The following is a 20,567-nucleotide window of genomic DNA, read 5'->3' as shown; positions in this document are numbered from 1 at the left end:
AAAGGAATTTTAAAATTTTAACTCAGAAATGTATTATATGACGACGTAGCCGGCTTATTGCATGATTAGAGAAATGATTATTTTCACACGTTATTCACTAATTCACACAACATTTTAATTTCAAGATTTCACAAGAAAAAAGGGAGGTTTAGTGGATTCTTTTGGAGGGCAATCTCTTTTTAGATTCTTCTTTCCATTTTCGAATAGTTTTCCGACTTTCTTGAATAACTCCAATTTCCATTGTCCGGCTGGGAGTCGACCATAAAGTTATTTGTGGTACCGCAGATTAACAATTAAAGAAATAAATTTTTCCCTTGTCTTACTTACGTTATTTCATCGCTAATATGAATAAAATTCTGTAATGGATCTGGTATTTGCTCTAGAACAGCAACATTTACAAGGAACTAATACAACGTGGCATCTCCAGTCTTGGACAAATTAAGTTGATTTGAAGGATTTTCATTGACATTTACTTTAACACACGTATGTGGTGATATGATATAAATTCCACACTTCACTCATTCATGTTTTAACACAATATCACAAGAGATGACCAGATAAACGACGGATTTCTTTGCTGAGTCGTTCACATCATTTTCTTCTCATGGCGTCCATTTTGCACAATAGTTCTCGCGGCTTCTCTATCTAGCGTCGGTATACTTGCGCTTACGATGACAAAGAGAAATTTTAATAATATCTATACAAAATGTTCTATACAAAGAATATGTATATCAAAAAGTACTATAAGGATTCACCATTAGGGCAATATATTCAAAGTATTGAAAATAGTAAAAATGTTTTCCGATTGCATTAGATTTTAAGGGACTATTTTGTTATAAAGTCATGACCACATAACATTCTTTTTGTCCGATGCACAAGAAGTTCAAGTCTCCATTCACAGTACTGCCAACTCCTTGAAAAAGATAAAACTAACAAAGTTTGCGTCGACGTATAATCCATGGAGCCTTATTCCACTTCAGCCAAGAGAAACTGGGAAAATTAAAATGGAATGGGAGTGAGGGAGGACACACGCTCACAAGATGAGTTTTAAAGTTACACTTTCATTATAATCCATACCTAAAAGGGGAAAGACTTCAAATACGTTTCATAAATCTATTTCCCCGTTCCGAGAAGAGGCACATCAGCTTATATTTATCCTTTTCAATAACTTAAAAACATGGTTTCCTACTACATTTGAACAAAAGAATAATTGGTGCTTTCGTTGACACCTTCAATGTAGGATGAATCATATCGTATTCAGTAACCATTTAATAAACTTTATAGATATGAGATTGTTTGTAGATGAATATAATTTAAAATGAAGGATAGATTATGAAGAAATATGATATTAGATTATGATTTAGGATAGAATGTGAATTCATAGAAGATTATTGATATAAGAGATGTATAAGTGATATATGGAAAAGATTGAGACTAAAGAGGGTAAATAAGATATTGAGTTTTAGTGCATAGAAGTATTCGGGATGTGGTCGTAAGAGTCGCACACTTACGTAAGATTTAGTTAAAAAACCTTATTAAGTAAATAATAATAGCCAACAATATTCTAGGTAAACGTATATTGTATGGTACAATCTGAAACCTATTGAAAACTAGATTTTATACAAATATATGTTCTATTTATTTATTTATTTATTTATTTATTTATTGCAGAATTTGATACTGAAAAATAATTCTCAAATATTTGATTGGTGGGTTCGACCGCCTGTGAAACCGCTGATGAAGATACATATATTTAATTACACGAATGTAGAAGACTTTCTGAATGGGACTGCCAAACTAAAAGTACAAGAGATCGGACCTTTTACTTATTGGTTTGTATATGTGTTTGTTCCTTCTCTCATAAATTGAAAGAAAAGTTTGTTTTAATTTAAACCTCTTTTGAGAATAGTTCATGAAAGGTTACAGCCAACTTGTATTGAGTTTGCATAAGTAAATATAGATAAACAAATACTATGCATGAATAAGTGTTGTTATAGTGGAATTGCTGGCATACTGAAAACTAAATATTCAGCAAATATTACAGCGTGTTGTCAATGTTTTAATTCGGTGAAAACATATATTTGACTTAATTTCCGTATAAATGTACTTATTTCTCTGCTTTAAAAATCGTATTTTCATATAAAGTAATTAAATTAATCACTTTCGTTGTAATTCGTAACTTACTATCCAATGAGTATTAAGAATATAATCGTACTTTTTTTTCTGCAAGTTGGCTTCAGCTAAGAATTAAATGTACAACAAGAATGAAAATATGTGTTTTGGCTAGTGATTGAACTTGAGTTGTTCACTTACATTGGCGTATGATCATCTCTAGATTACCAACAATTTTTCTCTTGAAACAGTCAACAACTCACACCACCTTAGCCGTGGACCCGGGATTGATCTGCTACCCAGTCGCGCTTTTTTAAACTAAAAAACATGCACTTATATCAATAAGTGATGTGGTATAAAATAATTATTGGATTGTTTAAGCACAACACTCTTTGTGTATCGTGTAAAAACAAAGAAATGCGAAATATTATTAAGAAAGAAATGAATGTAAATTCATTGAAACCAACTGATCTAATACTTAAAAATACCCACACTAAAATATATTCTTCTACCAAAGTAGCAAATATTTTCAAAAAACTATTTCATACAATCACTCAAGAAATTACAAAATTCACTTTCAACGAATAAATAAACCAACTTTTCAAAGCATAAAATTCAATAAGCATAGTTTGTACCTTACATCTGTGGATAGAAAAGAAATCAAGTTTATCATTCAAAGCCTTAGGAATAAGAAATCATACGGACCAAACGAAATACCAGACCACATTTTCAAAAACTGAACTGACGATCTATCCACTTTACTTACAGTAGTTATTTAATTAATATTTCTTTAAGTACTAGCGTCTTACCGCGTAAATTAAAACTAGCAATGGTAATACCCATACATAAACGAAACGAGGAAGATAGTGTATCTACTGTAATTATAGACCAATATCACTTTTATCATCTGATTCCAAAATATTTGAAAAAAAAAGTTATGGCTAAGCAGGTAATAAATTTCTGTGGAAAATTTAAATTAATAAACCCTACTCAAATGTTGGTTTTCTGAAGAGTAAAACCACATCTACTGCACTACGAAACTAGGTTCAAAATACTTTTTTTGAAAATAGAAACTATGCATTAGGTTTATTATGTGACTCAAGTAAAGTGTTTGAAATTGTTGATCATAATATATTTCTAGGAAGTTATTTAAATTTTGGCATTAGAGGAATTGCCTTCAAGTGGTTTGAATCATATTTGTCCAAAAAACAGCAAACTGTAGCCTACATATTTCTCATTGTGATGAATTAGGCAATATAAGTGACTATGAATCAGATATAAAGGAAATAAAATCAGGAGTCCTAAAAGGGGTGTGTATTAGGGCCGTTGCTTTTCTTACTGTATATGAATAATCTTACAAATTTTGTCAAGACCGTTCATATGACATTTTTGCAGATCATACATTCTTACTAATAACTTGAAAAGATATGAAAATACTTCAACAAAATGTCAACAAAAGTGAACAAAACACTAAATGATTTCCAAGAATGGTTTAAGGAAAATAGACTCGTGCTGAACAAATCAAAAACAAAATATTTAGTTTTTCATTACCGAATGAAAAAAAAAAAAAAAGTTTTACACACACGGTTATGCGGCTACGCTAAAGGAGACGGTGATTGTGAAAATTGAATGCATTGGAGGAATGAATAAACTTGGAGGAAAGGGAAGAAACCCTAGAAAACCGACGCACAAATTGTCCACCACAAATTCAACTTGGCACGAGCTGGGATCGAACCAGGGACCACACACACCACAGGTGAACGCTCTGCCGCTGAGCCATCGCAGCCCGGAATGACAAAAGAATAACGGAACAACCGTAAGTTTAGGAACTAAAATCCTACATAGAGATACCAAAACTAATAATTTAGGTACAGTGTTAGATCAGAATCTCAGATTTGATGATCACATAAAAGAACTGTGTAAAAATTTGAGCTCGATGTGCTTTCCAATTCACCTATTAATCGATAAAATGTAAATACATACAATTGTAACATTATATTAAGCCGATGTCGTATCTCATATAAGATATGAAATTATGTATGGGGTAATATTACAAGACCATACGAAGTTTTCAAAGCATAAAATAAAATTATCAGAACTATCACACGAAATAATCAAAGAACTTACTACAAACCGTTATTTAGAAAATTACATGTGTTAACTCTACCGTTGTTTTACATGCTAGAATGTGTAAGGTACATAAAACAAAATTAGGAAATATGTAGAAATGTAAATATTTAGTCATAGTACAAGAGTATAGATGTTCCTTTATGTAGACTGAGAACATGTAGGAAAGTTTCATCTGGACACCCACTAAATTGTTCAATCATCTATCTCCAACTGTTAAACTAATTAATGATATTAATAAGTTCAAGAAGCAGTAAGAAAATATCATTAAATGCTGTGTTTTATTTTGTCAATGAGTTTCTAGATGAAGAACGTAAAAATACCTCTAGAGTAACTATAACAATTATCATTGTTTTACTTAATGTCATTCATGTAAATAATACTTTCATATATTATAAAGGTAAGCAAGAAAGTTCTGTCGCTTTTTTGGAGGTCTGTGTTCAATTGGCCCTCACACCGTGAGTTGAATGCGTATGGAGATAAGGCGAAGGTCAGTTATTGCTGTGAGTTTATCCAACATAGTTTATCCTGCTGCAATTGTGGCAGTTCAGTTACACCAAGAACTTCCGTAAGGACAGAGTGAACATGGGATCTCCACAGAGCGTCATAAGAACGTGTATGCTGTACGAGTGGTGGTTTAACAAGTTTAAGGACAATGACGAAACATTCGAAGACGCGCCACGTACCGGAAGACCAACACATATACAAAATGATCTTCAGGCATCAATTGAGGCGAACAGTGGCCAGATATGTGAGGAACTGGGACTACAATTCAGTGCGAGTAGGAAAACCATTTGGCAGCACCTCCATCAACTTGGGAAGCATTACAAGTTTGGTCGATGGGTCTCACATGATTTGACTTCGGGCCAGAAGGCAACGCGAGCAGACACCTGTGTTTCTTTGCTGTCTCGCTTGAAGAATGAACCATTTCTGGACAGGGTGTTGACATGTGACGAAAAGTGGGTCCTGTTCGAAGCTTCACGTCGCCATAATCATTGACCCACATCCCATGAACAGGTTCCAAAACAGCCGAAACCAGCACTGCACCTGAGGAAGGTCCTCCTGTGCGTTTAGTGAACTGCTGGCGGCATAGTGCATTGGGAACTGTTACCAGCTGGTGAAAGCATCAATGCAACTGTGTACTGATAGCAGTTGAGCCGTGGACAAGAAAAACTCAAAACTCTGGAGCCAGTACTTCTGAATCGGAAAGGGATCCTTCTGTTTCAGGACAACGCTAAACCCCACGTGGCTAGGATGACGCCGCATTACCATTCTACGCCTTGGATGGGAAACACTATTGCATCCATCATACTCCTCGGACATTGCACCGACCGATTTTCACCTGTTTCATTCCTTGGACAATCACCTAAGAGGACGCCAGTTCCAATTCCTAGTAGAGATGCAAAATGCACTTGATACCTTCTTTGCTTCACGGCCCACCAAGTTCTACCGCAATGAAATCCATGGTCTTCAGGAACGTTGGCAGAAGATTGTCGATGCTGATGTTGACTATTTTTGATCTTCCAGGTATGTCTTAGGTGACATATTGATGTTCGAAGGTGGTGGGTGAAAAAGCGACGTAACTTTCTTGGTTACCTTTATATAATCAATTAATGATATGTATTAATCATATTAATGTTCTATACCAAAGTGCGATATGCACGTGTATTTGGTACATGGAACCCAATAAGTACAATACAATACAATATTCAATACACAACATTCTTTGTGTATCATTGAATTCGCACTTATAGAGGAATTGGTGTGTCGAAAATCGGTTGTTTCTTCCATTCAGCAATATAAAGAAGTGTATGGTTGTTTAGTGAATGGATCGGGTTGCGTGGTGATTAACGCATCTGCGCGATGCAGCTGGAGATCCCGGGTACGAGTCTTAGTCCTGTCGTGCATTTTTTCACTCTTTGTGTACAACAAATGTAATTTGTAATTCTGTAGTAGCTAAACACGTATTTCAATTATGAAAATATGTGACTGTCTGGAAGAGGACTGTGTGGTGTAGTGACTACTGCACCGGAACGTTAAACCAGAGACCAAGCTTCTATTCCTGACTCGGTTTTGTATTTTTCACTCTGCAGAAGCTTTGTTGTATCTGTACCACAGTTACATAACTTTCTCACTAGAGGAATGAGATTTCGGTTCTCAACACGTTGTAAATTGAACAGTCATTTGTTTCCAAGTTGTAGGGCCAGTGGCGTAGCACACTTTTGCGGGCTCCCCCGCAAAGTATAGAGAAGGGGCCCTAGTTGTAAAGCCGATAGAAGTGAGATTGAAGTTTTACTTCTTTAAATCTTTATTCATCGCAAGACTTCGGGGCCCCCTATACGTCGGTCCCCCCCCCACAGTGCGGGGGTTGCGGGGCAGCTGCTACGCCACTGTGTAGGGCAAAAACTGTCTTGTGCTGCTTGCTGCAATGTGTACTCTGTTACAAGTTGGAATATAATCATTAATGCACAAGCCTATTAGTATCCACTCTAAATATCCGTAATATTATGACTAAAAGAAGCCACAGCGTAGAATCAGTGCATTACATTTATTTAATTTTTGTCCATAAGTCTAATATATCCAATACAGACATTAATCTAAAACGAATATTTTCGGCTTTTGTATACCTCATATAATATACTACTTCACTGGGTATTACATCACTAAATAAGCGTTTTTGTTTTGAGTATGCACGATAAATTTTGGTAAAACCCAGAAATAACACATTCAAGCGTGTCTAAAAAATTGAAATATGCCTTAGGTTTATTATTATTATCATTATTATTATTATTATTATTATTATTATTATTATTATTATTACTAAATGAATCATTTGTAGTGCACAAAATAGTCTGCACTAAGAGAAAGGCACCAAAGTATCACTTAACACTTTTTCAACTATAGTGGATATGCTAATGTATTATTATGTGTATTGTGGAAGTCTTTGTAATGGAAATTTCATTATCTTAGAGTACTTTACTAGAGAGATTTGTTATCAAAATGAAAAATACCATATGTTTTGCTTTTAAGATAGCATTTGTTAAAGTACAGTGCTTTATGATGAATAAATGAATTTATCCTTTTTAACTAGTATCGCGCAATCATACTTCCTTTGAGAAAATTTAGTCCGCGAAAGAAGGGAATGAAAATGAGAGAGAGGCTAGAGTGAGATAGCTAAAGAACATGCCTTGCTTAAGAATAACATATAATCGTAATTTAATTTGTCTTAGCTCCAGGGAACGGTTAAATAACTCTGGGAAGTAAGCCTGGAAGAAGAAGCATCAATTTGCCTGGTGCTCTGATGAGTTTGCACTTAAAGTTAGTATACTATTTTCACAAGACTTTAATAAAGTAAAGCTGCGTGGTTAAAAAAGTAAAATTAAAATATAAATATATAACAGTAATACTAATTCGATGTTCCACGGTTATGCCTTTTAGGACAGTGATTATGAAAGAACTGATTGAATCAGAATGTGGGAGAATAAGGGAAAACCCCGAACAAACCAGTGGGCACCAATGTTGTCCATCATGAACTCACATGATCTGGGATCGAACAAGAAGTGAGTATTCTACGATTGAGGGAAGTACTTTGATTTTTAGATCATTAATGAATCGTCAGCAGAGAATTAAGAAAAGCAGAAATTAAAAAAAGAAAGAAAGAAAAACGAAAATAGAGAGCGTTGAACAATCCGTAATATTTTTAGAGCTCATTTAAAGTGTTGGTCCACATCTCATGTAACATCTATGTTCAAAAACGAAGGTAAACTCCAAACAAGTAGAAATGTTTCTCTTTCAGTGAAGACAGAATATCGGCTATTTTATGAAGCATCATTTAAGTTTTTTGTTTTAGGGAGGAAGGGGGCAAAAGGGAGGCAAGACTCGTCGACATAACTAGATTCTCATGTTTTTAATAAGAATATTACTATTATATTTATTAAAATATATATATGTATTTCAAACTCAGGGAGAAAAAATACTCTCCCTAAAAGCCGAAATGATGCTACTGTGTCATCATCATAGGTATTCTGCCAGTATTGGCAGGTCACTTGCCGCTATCCCTCTCTTTCCTGCCATCATACCCTCTAGCACATCCCTCATGATGTAGTTCCTTCTTAGCCAATGTCCCAACCAGTTTCTCTTCCTCTTCTTAATAAAGTCTAAAATTGTTCTTTTCTCCCCCACCATTTCTAACAATAAGACCCTCTCATTAGTTTCGCGCTCAACCCAGCTAATTTGTTCCATTCTTCTCCACAACCACATTTCGAAAGCTTTCAGTCATTTTTCATCATTTCTGTGTAATGTCGATGTTTCTCACCAATATAGAACAATACTCCACACGAAATATTTTATGAGTCATTTTCTCAACTCTTTATTCAAGTTCGTTCAAAATAATATTTTCTTCCTCCTAAAGGCATCTTTCATTATTCCTATCCTTTCTTTTATTTCACATTCACCACACTTCGTTTTAAGTTCACCTTGCTTTTATTTCATGTTCACGCACACTTCATACCATCACTAATAAAACCAACCAGGTATCCAAAACTAGTTACCTGTTCTATTTTGTCCTCTTCTACTTCTATATTTGACACCGACCACTACATTCCAATCACCATGGCTTTTGTCTTTCTAACATTTATTTTCACTCCACATTTTTCACAGCTCTTCCTCAAGTTTCCTAATATTTTTATACATTTTCTCTTTAGATTCTTCAACAAGTGCAATATCGTCTGCAAACTGTATACACTTCATCATTCTACCTTCTACCGAAATGCCGTCTTTATTTTGAAGGCTCTTTTTCATTATCTCTTCTAAACAGATGTTAAATAACGTTGGTGAGAGGCAGCCAACTGTGTAGGATCACTATTTATTTTAGGTAACGTAGGATTATTTTAAATTTCTTAATGAAATTTATATCAGAAATTTTACTCAGTATTCTAGCACGAATTTCTAATCAATACCTTCGAAAAATCAGATACATTTTATTTATTTATTTTAAATATTTTGTTACTTTAAGTATTATTTTAATTGAAATGTTTTTCTTTCTTCATTTTAAATATGCTTTTTTTAAACAATATTAACTAAAATCTTTGTTTTTTTTTTCTTTCTTTTAGGCGAAATCTAGAAAAGGTTAATATCAAATTTAACGATAACAATACTGTCACTTTCCAGCAAAGGACTACTTTCCATTTTGAACCAAACTTAACGATTGGTAACTTGAATGACAAAATTGTTGTTCCAAATATTCCTCTAATGGTAAGTATACGGATAAAGTGTCTCTAGCAAATTAAAATTACTGTGGTATATTCTACTAGTATTTAATAACAGGACATAAATTGATCTTAAGAGTTTGTCAATAAATAATTTAACAGTCTAGAATACCTGCGCTAGGTTTTATTTATTTATTTATTTTTATTGTTTTCTTCGAATTGAACTGCAGTTTTAATGGCTTAATTTTACTGATTTTTCCTTCAAATTTATTTAAATGTTTATTAATACTTGAAAAATGAATTTTGTTATTTAAAACTCTAATACGAGGGTAATCCAGAAAGTGGGGTTTTTAGAAATGCAAAGAAACATTTATTTTCAATAATCTGTACATTAGTTTAAATCTTGTACATTTATCTACTTTTCTACGTAATCACCACTTTAGTTGATGCACTTTTGTAAGCACTGTGGCAGCTGTTGTATGCCCATGTAAAACTTTCTCGCTACCGTGTGTTTGATGAAGCATTTAACCCCAGTTTCATCCCGTTGTTGTTTCTGAAGTGCTTTCCGGTCAAATGTTCTCTCAATTTATTAAACAGGTTGAGTAATTGCAAATGAAATCTTTAAATTTTACGTCCCACGGTTATCCCGGCTAAGGTTGAGTAATTGGGTCCCAAAGCTGGACTATAGGGTGGGTGGCTGATGTCCCCATCCAAACTGTTGTAGGAGCGTGATGGTTTGCCTGGCGACGTGGAGACGAGCGTTGTTGTGGAATATGCTTACAACTTTGCTCAACATTCCTCTTCTCAGTTTCTGAATTGTTCGTCTGAGTTTTTTCAGTGTGCTACAATAACTCTCAACATTTATTGTGGAGCCAGAAGCCATGAAGACGACCCACAATACCCTCTTTCGATTCCAAAACAAAGTTGTCACGACTTTACCGGCAGACTGCGTTTGTTTAAATTTTGGGCGAAGAGGAATGCTGCTACTCAGGTGTGATGTGAAATGCTCAGGTTTCGTCACCCGTGATAGTGGAATCCAAAAAGTTGTCCTTTTCGTTTGCATGGCGGTGAATAAATTCACAGGATGAGTCAACTCGTTGCCGTTGGTGGTCTTCTATGAGCATTCGCGGAGCTGATCTTGTACACATTTTCCGATATTGCAACTTTTCCATCAAAATCCTATGAATGGTGCTTTTAGAAACCTCAGGAACCAAAATGCGTAGATCATCCATTGTGATCCGCTTATCGTCACGCGTGGTTTGCTCAACCTTCGCGGCAGTCTTGTCCGAACTTGATGGCCTCCCACTCCTTTCTTTGACTACTACGACTAGCTGCAAGCTCCTCATACCACTTGCAAACGTTTTTGACGTCCGTGTAAACCTTGCCATACACTTCCGTCAATTGATGAATTTGAATCAGTTTCACGCTTTTTACGTTGAGAAACCGAATAACTGCTTCGCCTTGGCGGTAGCGACAAGAGGAGGCTCCTTTCCAAGCCAAGACTGGGTGTTCCAGCAAGATGCGTGCAGGTTTGTTTGAGAGGGAGGGGGGAACGAAAACAACATTGTTGCCAACAGCAGCACGAAGCTTCCCTTCATATCCAGCGTCTTTGCTTTCGGGATTATCTTCGTATTTAATAATGAACAAATTTATTTATTTATTTATTTTTAATATGAAATTTATATTTAAATCAAATTCATTTTAAAGAGCAATGGTCATTTAATTAAGCTTGAGGAGGAAATCAGTAAAATAATATAACTAAACTTCAGGTTCATTTTTAAAAAAAATTGAAAAATAATTTTCCATATCAATGAATGGGCTAAAAAAATAATAATAAAAAAAAATTATCCCTGACAACTTCGACGTAAAATGGCTGATATCTGAAAAGTTGATTTAGCCAACCTTGTCTACTTTAAGAAAATCAATCCGCTTAGATCCTCTTATTCCTCAGAATTCTTGAAGAACGTATTAAAGAAGAAACTAAGCTTTTCCATACTATGAGAAATGCACTAATTACATTCTTTCGTCTCTTGAAACAAATGGAAAAAATATAGTGATATATGTTAGTTTGAGTATGTATTAATTTACTGTGTTTCCGTAAATGTTTGTTTAAATATCATCCGATATGATCAAACTAAAGTTCTATAACCATACATTCGTAAAGTGCACAATGACAATACTAGTATAGTATATATGTACAAATTTACGTACCTCTTAAAAAAGAAGTCAAATTAAATTTAAACAACAAAAGTTTTGTATTACAGTATTTACGAATTTTGGTTAACGTAAAATTGGCATGTAACAGAACAATGAGTCGTACCTTATGTATTACATTCACGAATTCTAATATATATAAATGAAAGTGATCTTGTATGGAATCGAATCACTGGAAAAACAGTTGAACTGTTTGAAATGAATTTTAGAATATTCTTATCAGTACTACTTACTTGGACGTGGGCTTTCATCATGTCATTTTGATCAAAGGCCGTATGTTATGAGGAATAAGGGAATTCAAAATTTATAGAAAATATAGAATATCTCATGAGCCCCTCTAGTAAGGAAGATGAATCCAGTATAGAAACTACTCATTACAAATATGCGGTAACATAACTTAGCGTTTTTTAAAATTTTGTTTCTAAGGGGATAAGAAGGACATTTTTTTTTTTTTTTTTGCCACATTGAAAGCAACATCGTCTGTTGTTTGTAATCGCATCGCGTAATAATGCCTGGTATATTTAAAATTTATTTTGGAACAATTAGTACCTACCTCAATTTTTTTTTCTTTTTTTTATTATGTCACTTTCATTAAATAGCATATTTTAAGGGGGTAGGAGAGTTAAAGATTTATGCCAAAACATAGTTTCACAATGTGGCCTTTTGTCATTAAACTTTCATTAAAATGCGTATTTTAAGAGAAGAAAAGGGTTTATCTATTTTGCAAAAACGTATGCTGTCTGTGATAAGAACTGCATTTTAGCTAGTCTCTAAAAGGAACTGTCGTACAAAAATCATGTAAATAAGTAGTCTGTTATATACAAAAAAAAGAGGAAAAATTACATCTGAATTTATTACTTAATTAGTAAATCGACTTATATTGTATGTGCGCTATCATATTATACTCAAAATGAATAAGATCCATTTGTAGACGGTTCATGAGAGAAGTCACAACTGTAAAAATTAATTTTCTTTATCTTGCAACTAAAACAAGAAAACTTGATTAATGTGTTTATTGCTGTATACAACAATTATTACATTATATAATCTTTATTCTCTTAGTTTCAAACGATACACCTTTAATTTTTACCGGTGTGATTTTCCTCACGAGCTGCCCCTGAGCTCTATGATCAATATAACTTTTATTTGTGTATCATTGATGCCAAGTTTTTTTTTTTTTTTTTTTAATAGGGCGCTGTTTCTATTATGAAAGACTCTTATTACATAGTAAGGAGAGGTTTATCATTTGTTTTAAGTACGTTAAGACTACAACCATTCGTAGAAGTGACAGTAGATGAATATCTCTGGGGTTATGACGATACGCTTTATAAAATGGCGAAACCTATTGTACCTGCAGAAATGAGACCTCCAGGAGACAAATTCGGAATTTTAGTAGGTGTAAGTATCTTGCAGATCAATATTATTGGAGATTTTTAATTAATTATTTTAAACTTGTTCCAACAATGACAATGACTATGAGAGTGACTTAATTCCTAGCTCACATCGTATACATGTAGAGGTGATAGTATGCGAGTTATTTAATAACTTTTGGATAGTGAGACTGAGTTCTTAGGAAGTAATTCTGTCAAACACATTTTTAATACAGCCAAGATTCTTGCCTTGTCGTCATGTTTCAGAAACTAGTACTTACATCGTTGAGATATAAATAGCAAGGTATTTTTCTTAGATGGAACCATTTATATAGTTCTAGACGATAGAACAAGCATTAATCAGACGTAAATTCCATCACACATATAGTCAATAACGATGATGACTGTCAACGTTGTTAACATCAGCAAACATCATTAAAAACAGAATAACACAGATAAAAAACAGTGAATCTTATTGTTTATGATATAATTTTAGTTTAATGTAATCCATCAGAAAGTGCCATGATAAGAACTTCCTTACAAGCTAATAATGGACGTTATTTAGGAGAAGTGCAAACTGGACCATTTGTAGTGCTCTATCTCGCACTCGGAAGCAGACTCAGAGTAAGATTTGATATAAAATGGTGATTGAAACTTTTTTTTAAAATTTTAACCAATATTTCTAAATTTTGTTTGATGAGTTGATATTTCTTCTCTTATTGTTACGTTGAGTTGTTGCACATGTTATACAATAAAGTTTGACAATTTAGTGGCGTGGATTGAAAGTGCTTGAACTATCTGATGCAATCCGCACCTACAGGAAGGAAGGAAAATAAAATAAAAGAGGTATACTGGAAGTGGTATCGAAAAAAAAAATCAAAACTCGTGATCAATTTTCTATTGGATTCTGGAATCAATTTATTAAAAAAAAAAAAAAAAAAAAAGATCACAAATTTCAATAATTTAATTCAAATTCATTATGAAATCCTAAAGAAAATATAAGCAGAAAAATACAACTTATGTAAATGTCATTTTTTCTCTTCATAAGTTATTGCTTCTGTTAAAAATAAAATAAAATAAAAGCAAACTGCCTCAGTGCGAACTTTGCCTGTCATTTGTTAGTTCTTTTTCGTTCTTTCTTTTTATATGTATTGAGGGTGAAGGTGTCAACGAACCGTAATGTACTGTGGGTACGTGAACTGGCAGTAGTGCTAGAAAGAAGTTGTCTCTGCTCTTTTTTTTTTTTTTTTTTTTTTGTTGTTGTTGTTAACTCTGAAGTATTTAGTAATAGAAAAGGACTGTTATGTTCAACATCATGTTATAAGTAATATTCAGATGCCTGCAAAATATATTTACATTCAGTTCAGATATTAGTTCACTTTCAAATCCTGCATTTGGTTCGTATAGAGAAATGTGCTCTGCCATCAGTTCCAATGAAGTAATATAGAAAAAAGTGAGAGACAATATAAGAACTTCACATTAAGTCAGACAAAGGAAATCTAAACAAAGAATGGTAACAATGGACTGGACTGGGTGCTTAACTCGAGAATAATTCACAATAGCATCGATTTATACTACTTCAATCGCCTCTAGAATCAGGCCTGTAATAATAATAATAATAATAATAATAATAATAATAATAATAATAATAATAATAATAATAATAATAATAATAATAATAATAATAATAATAATAAGTACTCTACCTTTTGGCAGCTGCTGGGACTAGTGAGTTTTTTTCTCTTTTCTTATTTCTTTTCTTCTTGATTTTTCAGTTTGGACCTGGAAATATTTCTTTCATGTATCTCGATTTTCAGCTTCCTCTTTTAACTTCCAATATTTTCTTATATTTTTCAAATCATCGATCACTTGTGTTATATAATTTCTTTCATAATAATAATTTAATAATTCTTTTTATTTGCAGTTTTAGCACAAATAGACATTGTATGGTGCTCTTAAAGGTCACTAATAAGAGTGTGGAAGTGAAGTGAAGATATCGAAAAGAGTTTATGTTTACGAATAATTAATTTGACGTTAATTTAATGAACTCTCGACTTAATTGTTAAGATTACACCTTGAATATAGCTGCTAAAGAATAAAATATTATTTTCCTGCTAACTAGTAATCTGGAAAAGTTAATTTTCGAAATTGCTTACAGATAAGTTGCGAGGTGGCAAGCAAACTCTCTTCTTAAGCCTATTAAATATCTACGTTTGGATCTCTTATTTCGAGTCAGTACAATGTACTACATAAATATGCATTAAAGTAACCAAAGGTCTAAAAGGAAGCTTCCTTGCTAGGATCGTACTATGGGAACCCTAACACAATCCAACATGCCAATGTCTTATTAGTAGTCTCATCATACATTATCAACATTACAGTAAAAGACAAATGGAAATTAAAAGCATTTACATGTACTGGGAGTTTTCCAATTAGATCATACCATCTCTTGTTTGTATGTGATTTCTTTCAACAACATCAATATTCCTTTCTACAATGATTGACTTTCTATCTTGGAATGGGCCCTTTTTCCTTTCAGCACATCCTGGCAACATACAATTGGTTAGCTATCAAAATTCTTATTAACTATCTACACCTCAACGGCATTCCCCTATAATAACCAATAATTATATATATATAAACGAAAAAACTCCATTAATTGTCTTCTCCGTTTGGAAGATCTCTACGGAGGAATTCTATCCCCAGATACCATTTTTTGCTTTCAGACCATCGAACGATATTACCCACTCTGAGAAGTTCTTTTCCTGATGAAGACAACTACCTGTCGATCGAAATATTCCTCCACCAACACTCGGAATTCAACAATCGTTTTTCACTCACTCTCTTCATTTGAACAATACAACACTCGTATTATGGAAGAAGTTTTTTATCTTAAATAGTTGTAGGGAACATTGAGAACGAAGATCGGCTAAGTACCAAGAACGTTAATTCTTTAATCCAAATGATGTTCACTAGAAAGGAGAGTAAGGAGTCATAAAAAGGTGAGAGGGGATAGTAATGGTGAGAGATGAATTCAAACGCCATGGAGACCTCTCTTATTTAAAAGGAAAATAAAGCCAGGGATTCATGCTTTTGGTAAAATAGGCCAACGAAGCAGCTTTTGACAAATCGATGAAAAACAACTTATATTATTATTATAAGTAATATCTTTAAACACATTTTTTTTTATTGTGGATCTGTTAAAAGAATTTAAAATTTTTATTTTTCTTAATCAGATAAGATATAAACAACTTATGTAAATATTAAATATTCATTGCTCATTATAATTTTTATTTTACATATTACCATGTTACAATTAAACTTTTGATATATATATATATATATATATATATATATATATATATATATATATATATATATATATATATATTCTTATGTATAAGCTTAATTTTCGGTAGTGTAGTTTCAAATTATCTTGAAATTTGCCTGAGCAAAAGTCTTTTGCATGAAATAATTCGCAATCGTATGACTACAATACTCTTTTGTGTACAGCAAACTGAAATATATTCACAAATAAGTAAGAATAGAGCTGTCCGTATTGTGTAAAGTTAGCCTAGATAATAGTACTGTGAAGTTGAACAATTACGTAACTGAGCCAAGTAATATGAAAAATTTATTTTACTATATTCTTTTTTTTATTAAGATTATTTTATAAACTGAATTTAAATGATAATTCAGTACTGTACCAAGAAATCTTGTAGCGAAGGTTAAAGTTTCGAGGAATGCTTTTAATGTCATAGGGATGTAGACCCAGCTAAAAGATAGATAACAATTTAGCAATTTAGCAATACTAAAAAACAGAAGTTCGGAATTTTACTATAATCATTACATATGTGTTAGAATTATGATAACTTACTTTTATTCTGCAATATAAATAAATTGGTTTCATTTTGCATCATTTTAAAGCTCAAAAAGAAATGGAAGATTGAGCCTCGGGACCTGTATCCTGAATTTAACTACTCTCAAATTGTATATTTCAGAGAAATGGTACTTCACCTGACGTTATCACTGTGTTTACAGGAAAGAGTGGAATAGAAAAACTGGATATTATTGATAGGTATAACGGAAAACATGAACTAGAGTTCTGGAAATCTGATGAATGTAACAGAATTGATGGCAGTGAAGGCACTATGTTTGCACCTCCGGTTAGCACTAGTAGTAGACTTCACCTATACAACAAGGAGATGTGTCGTCGGTTTCCTTTAGTTTTCAGCGATGATACTCGTGTTCACGATATACCTACAGTTCGATTTCAAGCGCCTGATGACATGTTGATAAACCCGAAAGAAAATCCTGAAAATGCTTGTTTTTGTTTGGATAAGACAGCATGCTTACCTTCTGGATTTTTCAATGCAAGTCCCTGTGCATATGGTAAGTATTGTTCGGAAATGATTGTAATATAGATGGTGTTTAGACTAATGTTAAGAAACAATGCATACCTCTATAACGTCTAGATATTTATTTATTTATTTTGATTTTATTATATCGGTGCTGCTGTTGAAAATTGAATTGATGTCTTAGTTCATAATCGTTCGTAAGAAATGCATTTGTTATAAATAACAAATTTATTATATTGTATTATATTAGCTGTGTTCAATGTACAAAATACATGTGCAAATCGGATTTTGCTATATAGTGTGTCAGAAAACAACCAGATTATTACTAGACACAGGTTATGTTTACAGATAGTTAATTGATTACAAAATATTAAGTACTATTTATATGAATGACATTAAATAAAACAAAAGAGCTATTGTTTGTATTCTTTATTACGAAACTTATCGAAGGATAAAATGCACCATTTAATAGATTTTTCTTACTGCTTCAATTTAATGATTTGCGGGAAATGTTTGAACAACTTAATGGATAACCTGAAAAAAATCTTTTCGTACAGTTTACATGAAGGTGGGAGCAAATGTATTTTCTTTAGCTCATGTTATACGTATATATCTACATTTTTTTTATATATTTCTTATTTTGCTTTATGTACACTACAGCCTAGAGCAAGAAGTCTTACCAGTTATATTCATATGGTGTTTTGGGCATATTTTTGGATTTGGGGGGGCCAGAATTTTTTGAGTTAAAATTTCTTACTTTCTTGATATATTTTCTCTATTTTTTTTTTTTTGTTTTGGTTCAGGTTACGTTAGGTTATACCGGTATTAGGTTAGATTAGGTTAGGTTAGGTTATGCTACTTTCGGTTAGGTTAACTTTGTATTGCCCCCCATTCCAAAACTATCCCGATGTTCTGTTAGTTATAGATTTTAATACTCTTAATTATATGTAGCTAGATTTGTTAGATCTTATATAAGTTTGTGCTAATTGGTTAGTGATAAATGCTGTTTTCTTCACTGTTCATGTCTGGAGGGAAAAGACAATATTGTCTCTCTTCTAAAAGTGACACGAATTTTACACTTATGCATTTGTTATTGGAACTTGTCATTATTAAAATTCGAATCTTTCAGTGTTGAAGAAGATAAAGCACAATAGTATTTAGAACTATTCGAATAATCATGTTTAGCAGGTAGCGTTGATAACGTCAAGAAGTTTCCACAATGCCTATCGTAGTACAGATGTGGCTTAATCTTTCACTTAGCAAATTCCCAACCTTATCCACATGGAGTACAGTCGTTTAAATATTGCCGAAACGTTTATAAAACAGGGGGAAAAAAGGAGAAAAACGTTCATATTTTCTATTCCAAACTTTCTTACTGGATAAAATTCCAGCTTCCATTCTCTCAGACACAAACAGACCTTATTTATGCCATACCTAATACATAACCCGAAACCACATGAAACCGAAAAGGTTTTCCTACTTCCCTAAAATAGTTTATCAGAAATGCTCCCCCTTCTTCCTCCCCTTTCACATCTTCATTATAAGAACTAGTTTCCTGTAGCACTCTAAATCACCACCAAAGAACCTCAAATGTAAAATGTATCATATATTTCATATTACCTTAACCTTCCAACATCTCGTCGCGAAGATAACATCCAGTTTCCACTATTCGTGTCCGTAGTTGCAATTATTCGAACTTTATTTACATTCCTGCTTCAAATTTTATCCTTTTTGCGACTAACGATACTTCTGTAGCTGTCAAATTCCCCATCTACCTGTCTCATAACATTATTTTCGAGCATATTTTCGCGTATCCCAAAGTACTTCTTCCAGGCTCTTCTACGTTCCTCACGAGGAGATATACAAACATTTAGACCACCGTACAACCCTCAAGCCTACCTCCTGGTCTTAACTGTCTATAACCGTACTTCACTCCAATTCCATACATTTATATTTATCTCTGCGTCTCTGTTATTTTATGTTTTATTATTATTTTTCCTGCATACTTTTCATTTTGTATTATTTCATTATTGTCGTTCAAGTTGTTAATTATTCATCATATTAAAAAGTAGTTTATATTTTGTTTGTAAATATTTTTATTACTCCTTTTCTTTTCTTTTCTTTTCTTTTTTTTTTTACAATTATTCATATATAAATTTTGCTCTTCATTTATTATCTCCATATTTTTCCGAGCAATCTTATCGATCAGTTCCTTTCATTAGTTTTATCTTTCTTCGTTAAATGGTCTTTACTTTCAATTTGGCAATACTGTAATAGACTTCATTCCAATATGGCGTCTAATTGGATGCGTCATAGCTAGGTTTCTCTTTTCTTCCTACTTCTTTGCATCTGATGATGACTTTAGCGAAAATATTTACAGCGTTACATATTAGTGTGTGACAATAATGTTTTCTGATGAAATCTTATTTTTATTAGCATGTTGCTGAATGGCTCGTATCATGATTATTTCAGAAATAATAACTTCAATTTTATTGATACAAACGAAGATAAAGATACGCATATTACGATTATATTATATTTAATATTTTCTTCGGATTTTTTTTTTAACTTAGTGATAAGATATATGATATTTTGTTCAGCTACTGACATCCTTAGAACATTGAATATATCTTCCACAGTATCAATATTATGGCAATTCGATAGTAATTAACAAAGAAAATTCGTTCTTTGTTATAAAATTATAGCCTGCTACACAGAAAATTGAAAATTGAGAATAAATGAATTCATAGAAAAATTAAAAACTAAAAATTGAAATCTTTTATACTTTTATATGATTTGGGAAATGTGTTTGTGTAATATTTTTATTCATTTTCTAACTCTGGCTAAATTTAACATGTAGTTTATGCTTTCAGAAGTACACGGTCTAAAAGTAGTTTCAGACAAGACATAATCTCAACATAGACAAATCTCTTTTTGTCCGTTTGTGAAAAATGAACAGTTAAAGTTTCAATAAAATGGAATTTACCTCACAAGTCGTTATCAGCGATCCTTGATAATACATAGAAATACCTAATAATAATCCCATTGCCGTGAGTTAGATATTCATAAAATAACCCTCTTTTTATCGGGATATCATCATCACTTCATTGAAAACTTCAGCAATGTGTACTAAGTGTAAAATGCGTTATTTATCTCTTGTTTCATCTCCATTTTGCACC

General features: G+C 32.7%; 1 protein-coding gene across 2 annotated transcripts in view; it reads left to right on the top strand.

Annotated features, from left to right (window-relative positions):
* Nucleotides 1-20,567, top strand: part of LOC145662516 (scavenger receptor class B member 1-like) — a 159,192-nt gene that overhangs the window by 109,278 nt on the left and 29,347 nt on the right. The window contains exons 1-5 of one of the 2 annotated variants that reach the window (XM_081728169.1): nucleotides 1,716-1,832; nucleotides 7,678-7,799; nucleotides 9,351-9,492; nucleotides 12,852-13,058; nucleotides 17,032-17,422. In XM_081728169.1, coding sequence (XP_081584295.1) covers nucleotides 7,711-7,799; nucleotides 9,351-9,492; nucleotides 12,852-13,058; nucleotides 17,032-17,422 — 829 coding nt within the window. In that variant the 5' untranslated portion in view covers nucleotides 1,716-1,832; nucleotides 7,678-7,710. Of the gene's footprint in view, nucleotides 1-1,671; nucleotides 1,833-7,677; nucleotides 7,800-9,350; nucleotides 9,493-12,851; nucleotides 13,059-17,031; nucleotides 17,423-20,567 lie in introns of those variants that run through there. The other variant, XM_081728168.1, reaches the window with a different exon arrangement.

The sequence above is a fragment of the Thermobia domestica genome, chromosome 10 (genome assembly GCF_964235325.1).
Source record: "Thermobia domestica chromosome 10, izTheDome1.hap1.1, whole genome shotgun sequence".
NCBI lineage: Eukaryota > Metazoa > Arthropoda > Insecta > Zygentoma > Lepismatidae > Thermobia > Thermobia domestica.
The sequence above is the reverse complement of the archived record's forward strand: the minus strand, read 5'-3'. Positions and strand labels throughout refer to the sequence as shown.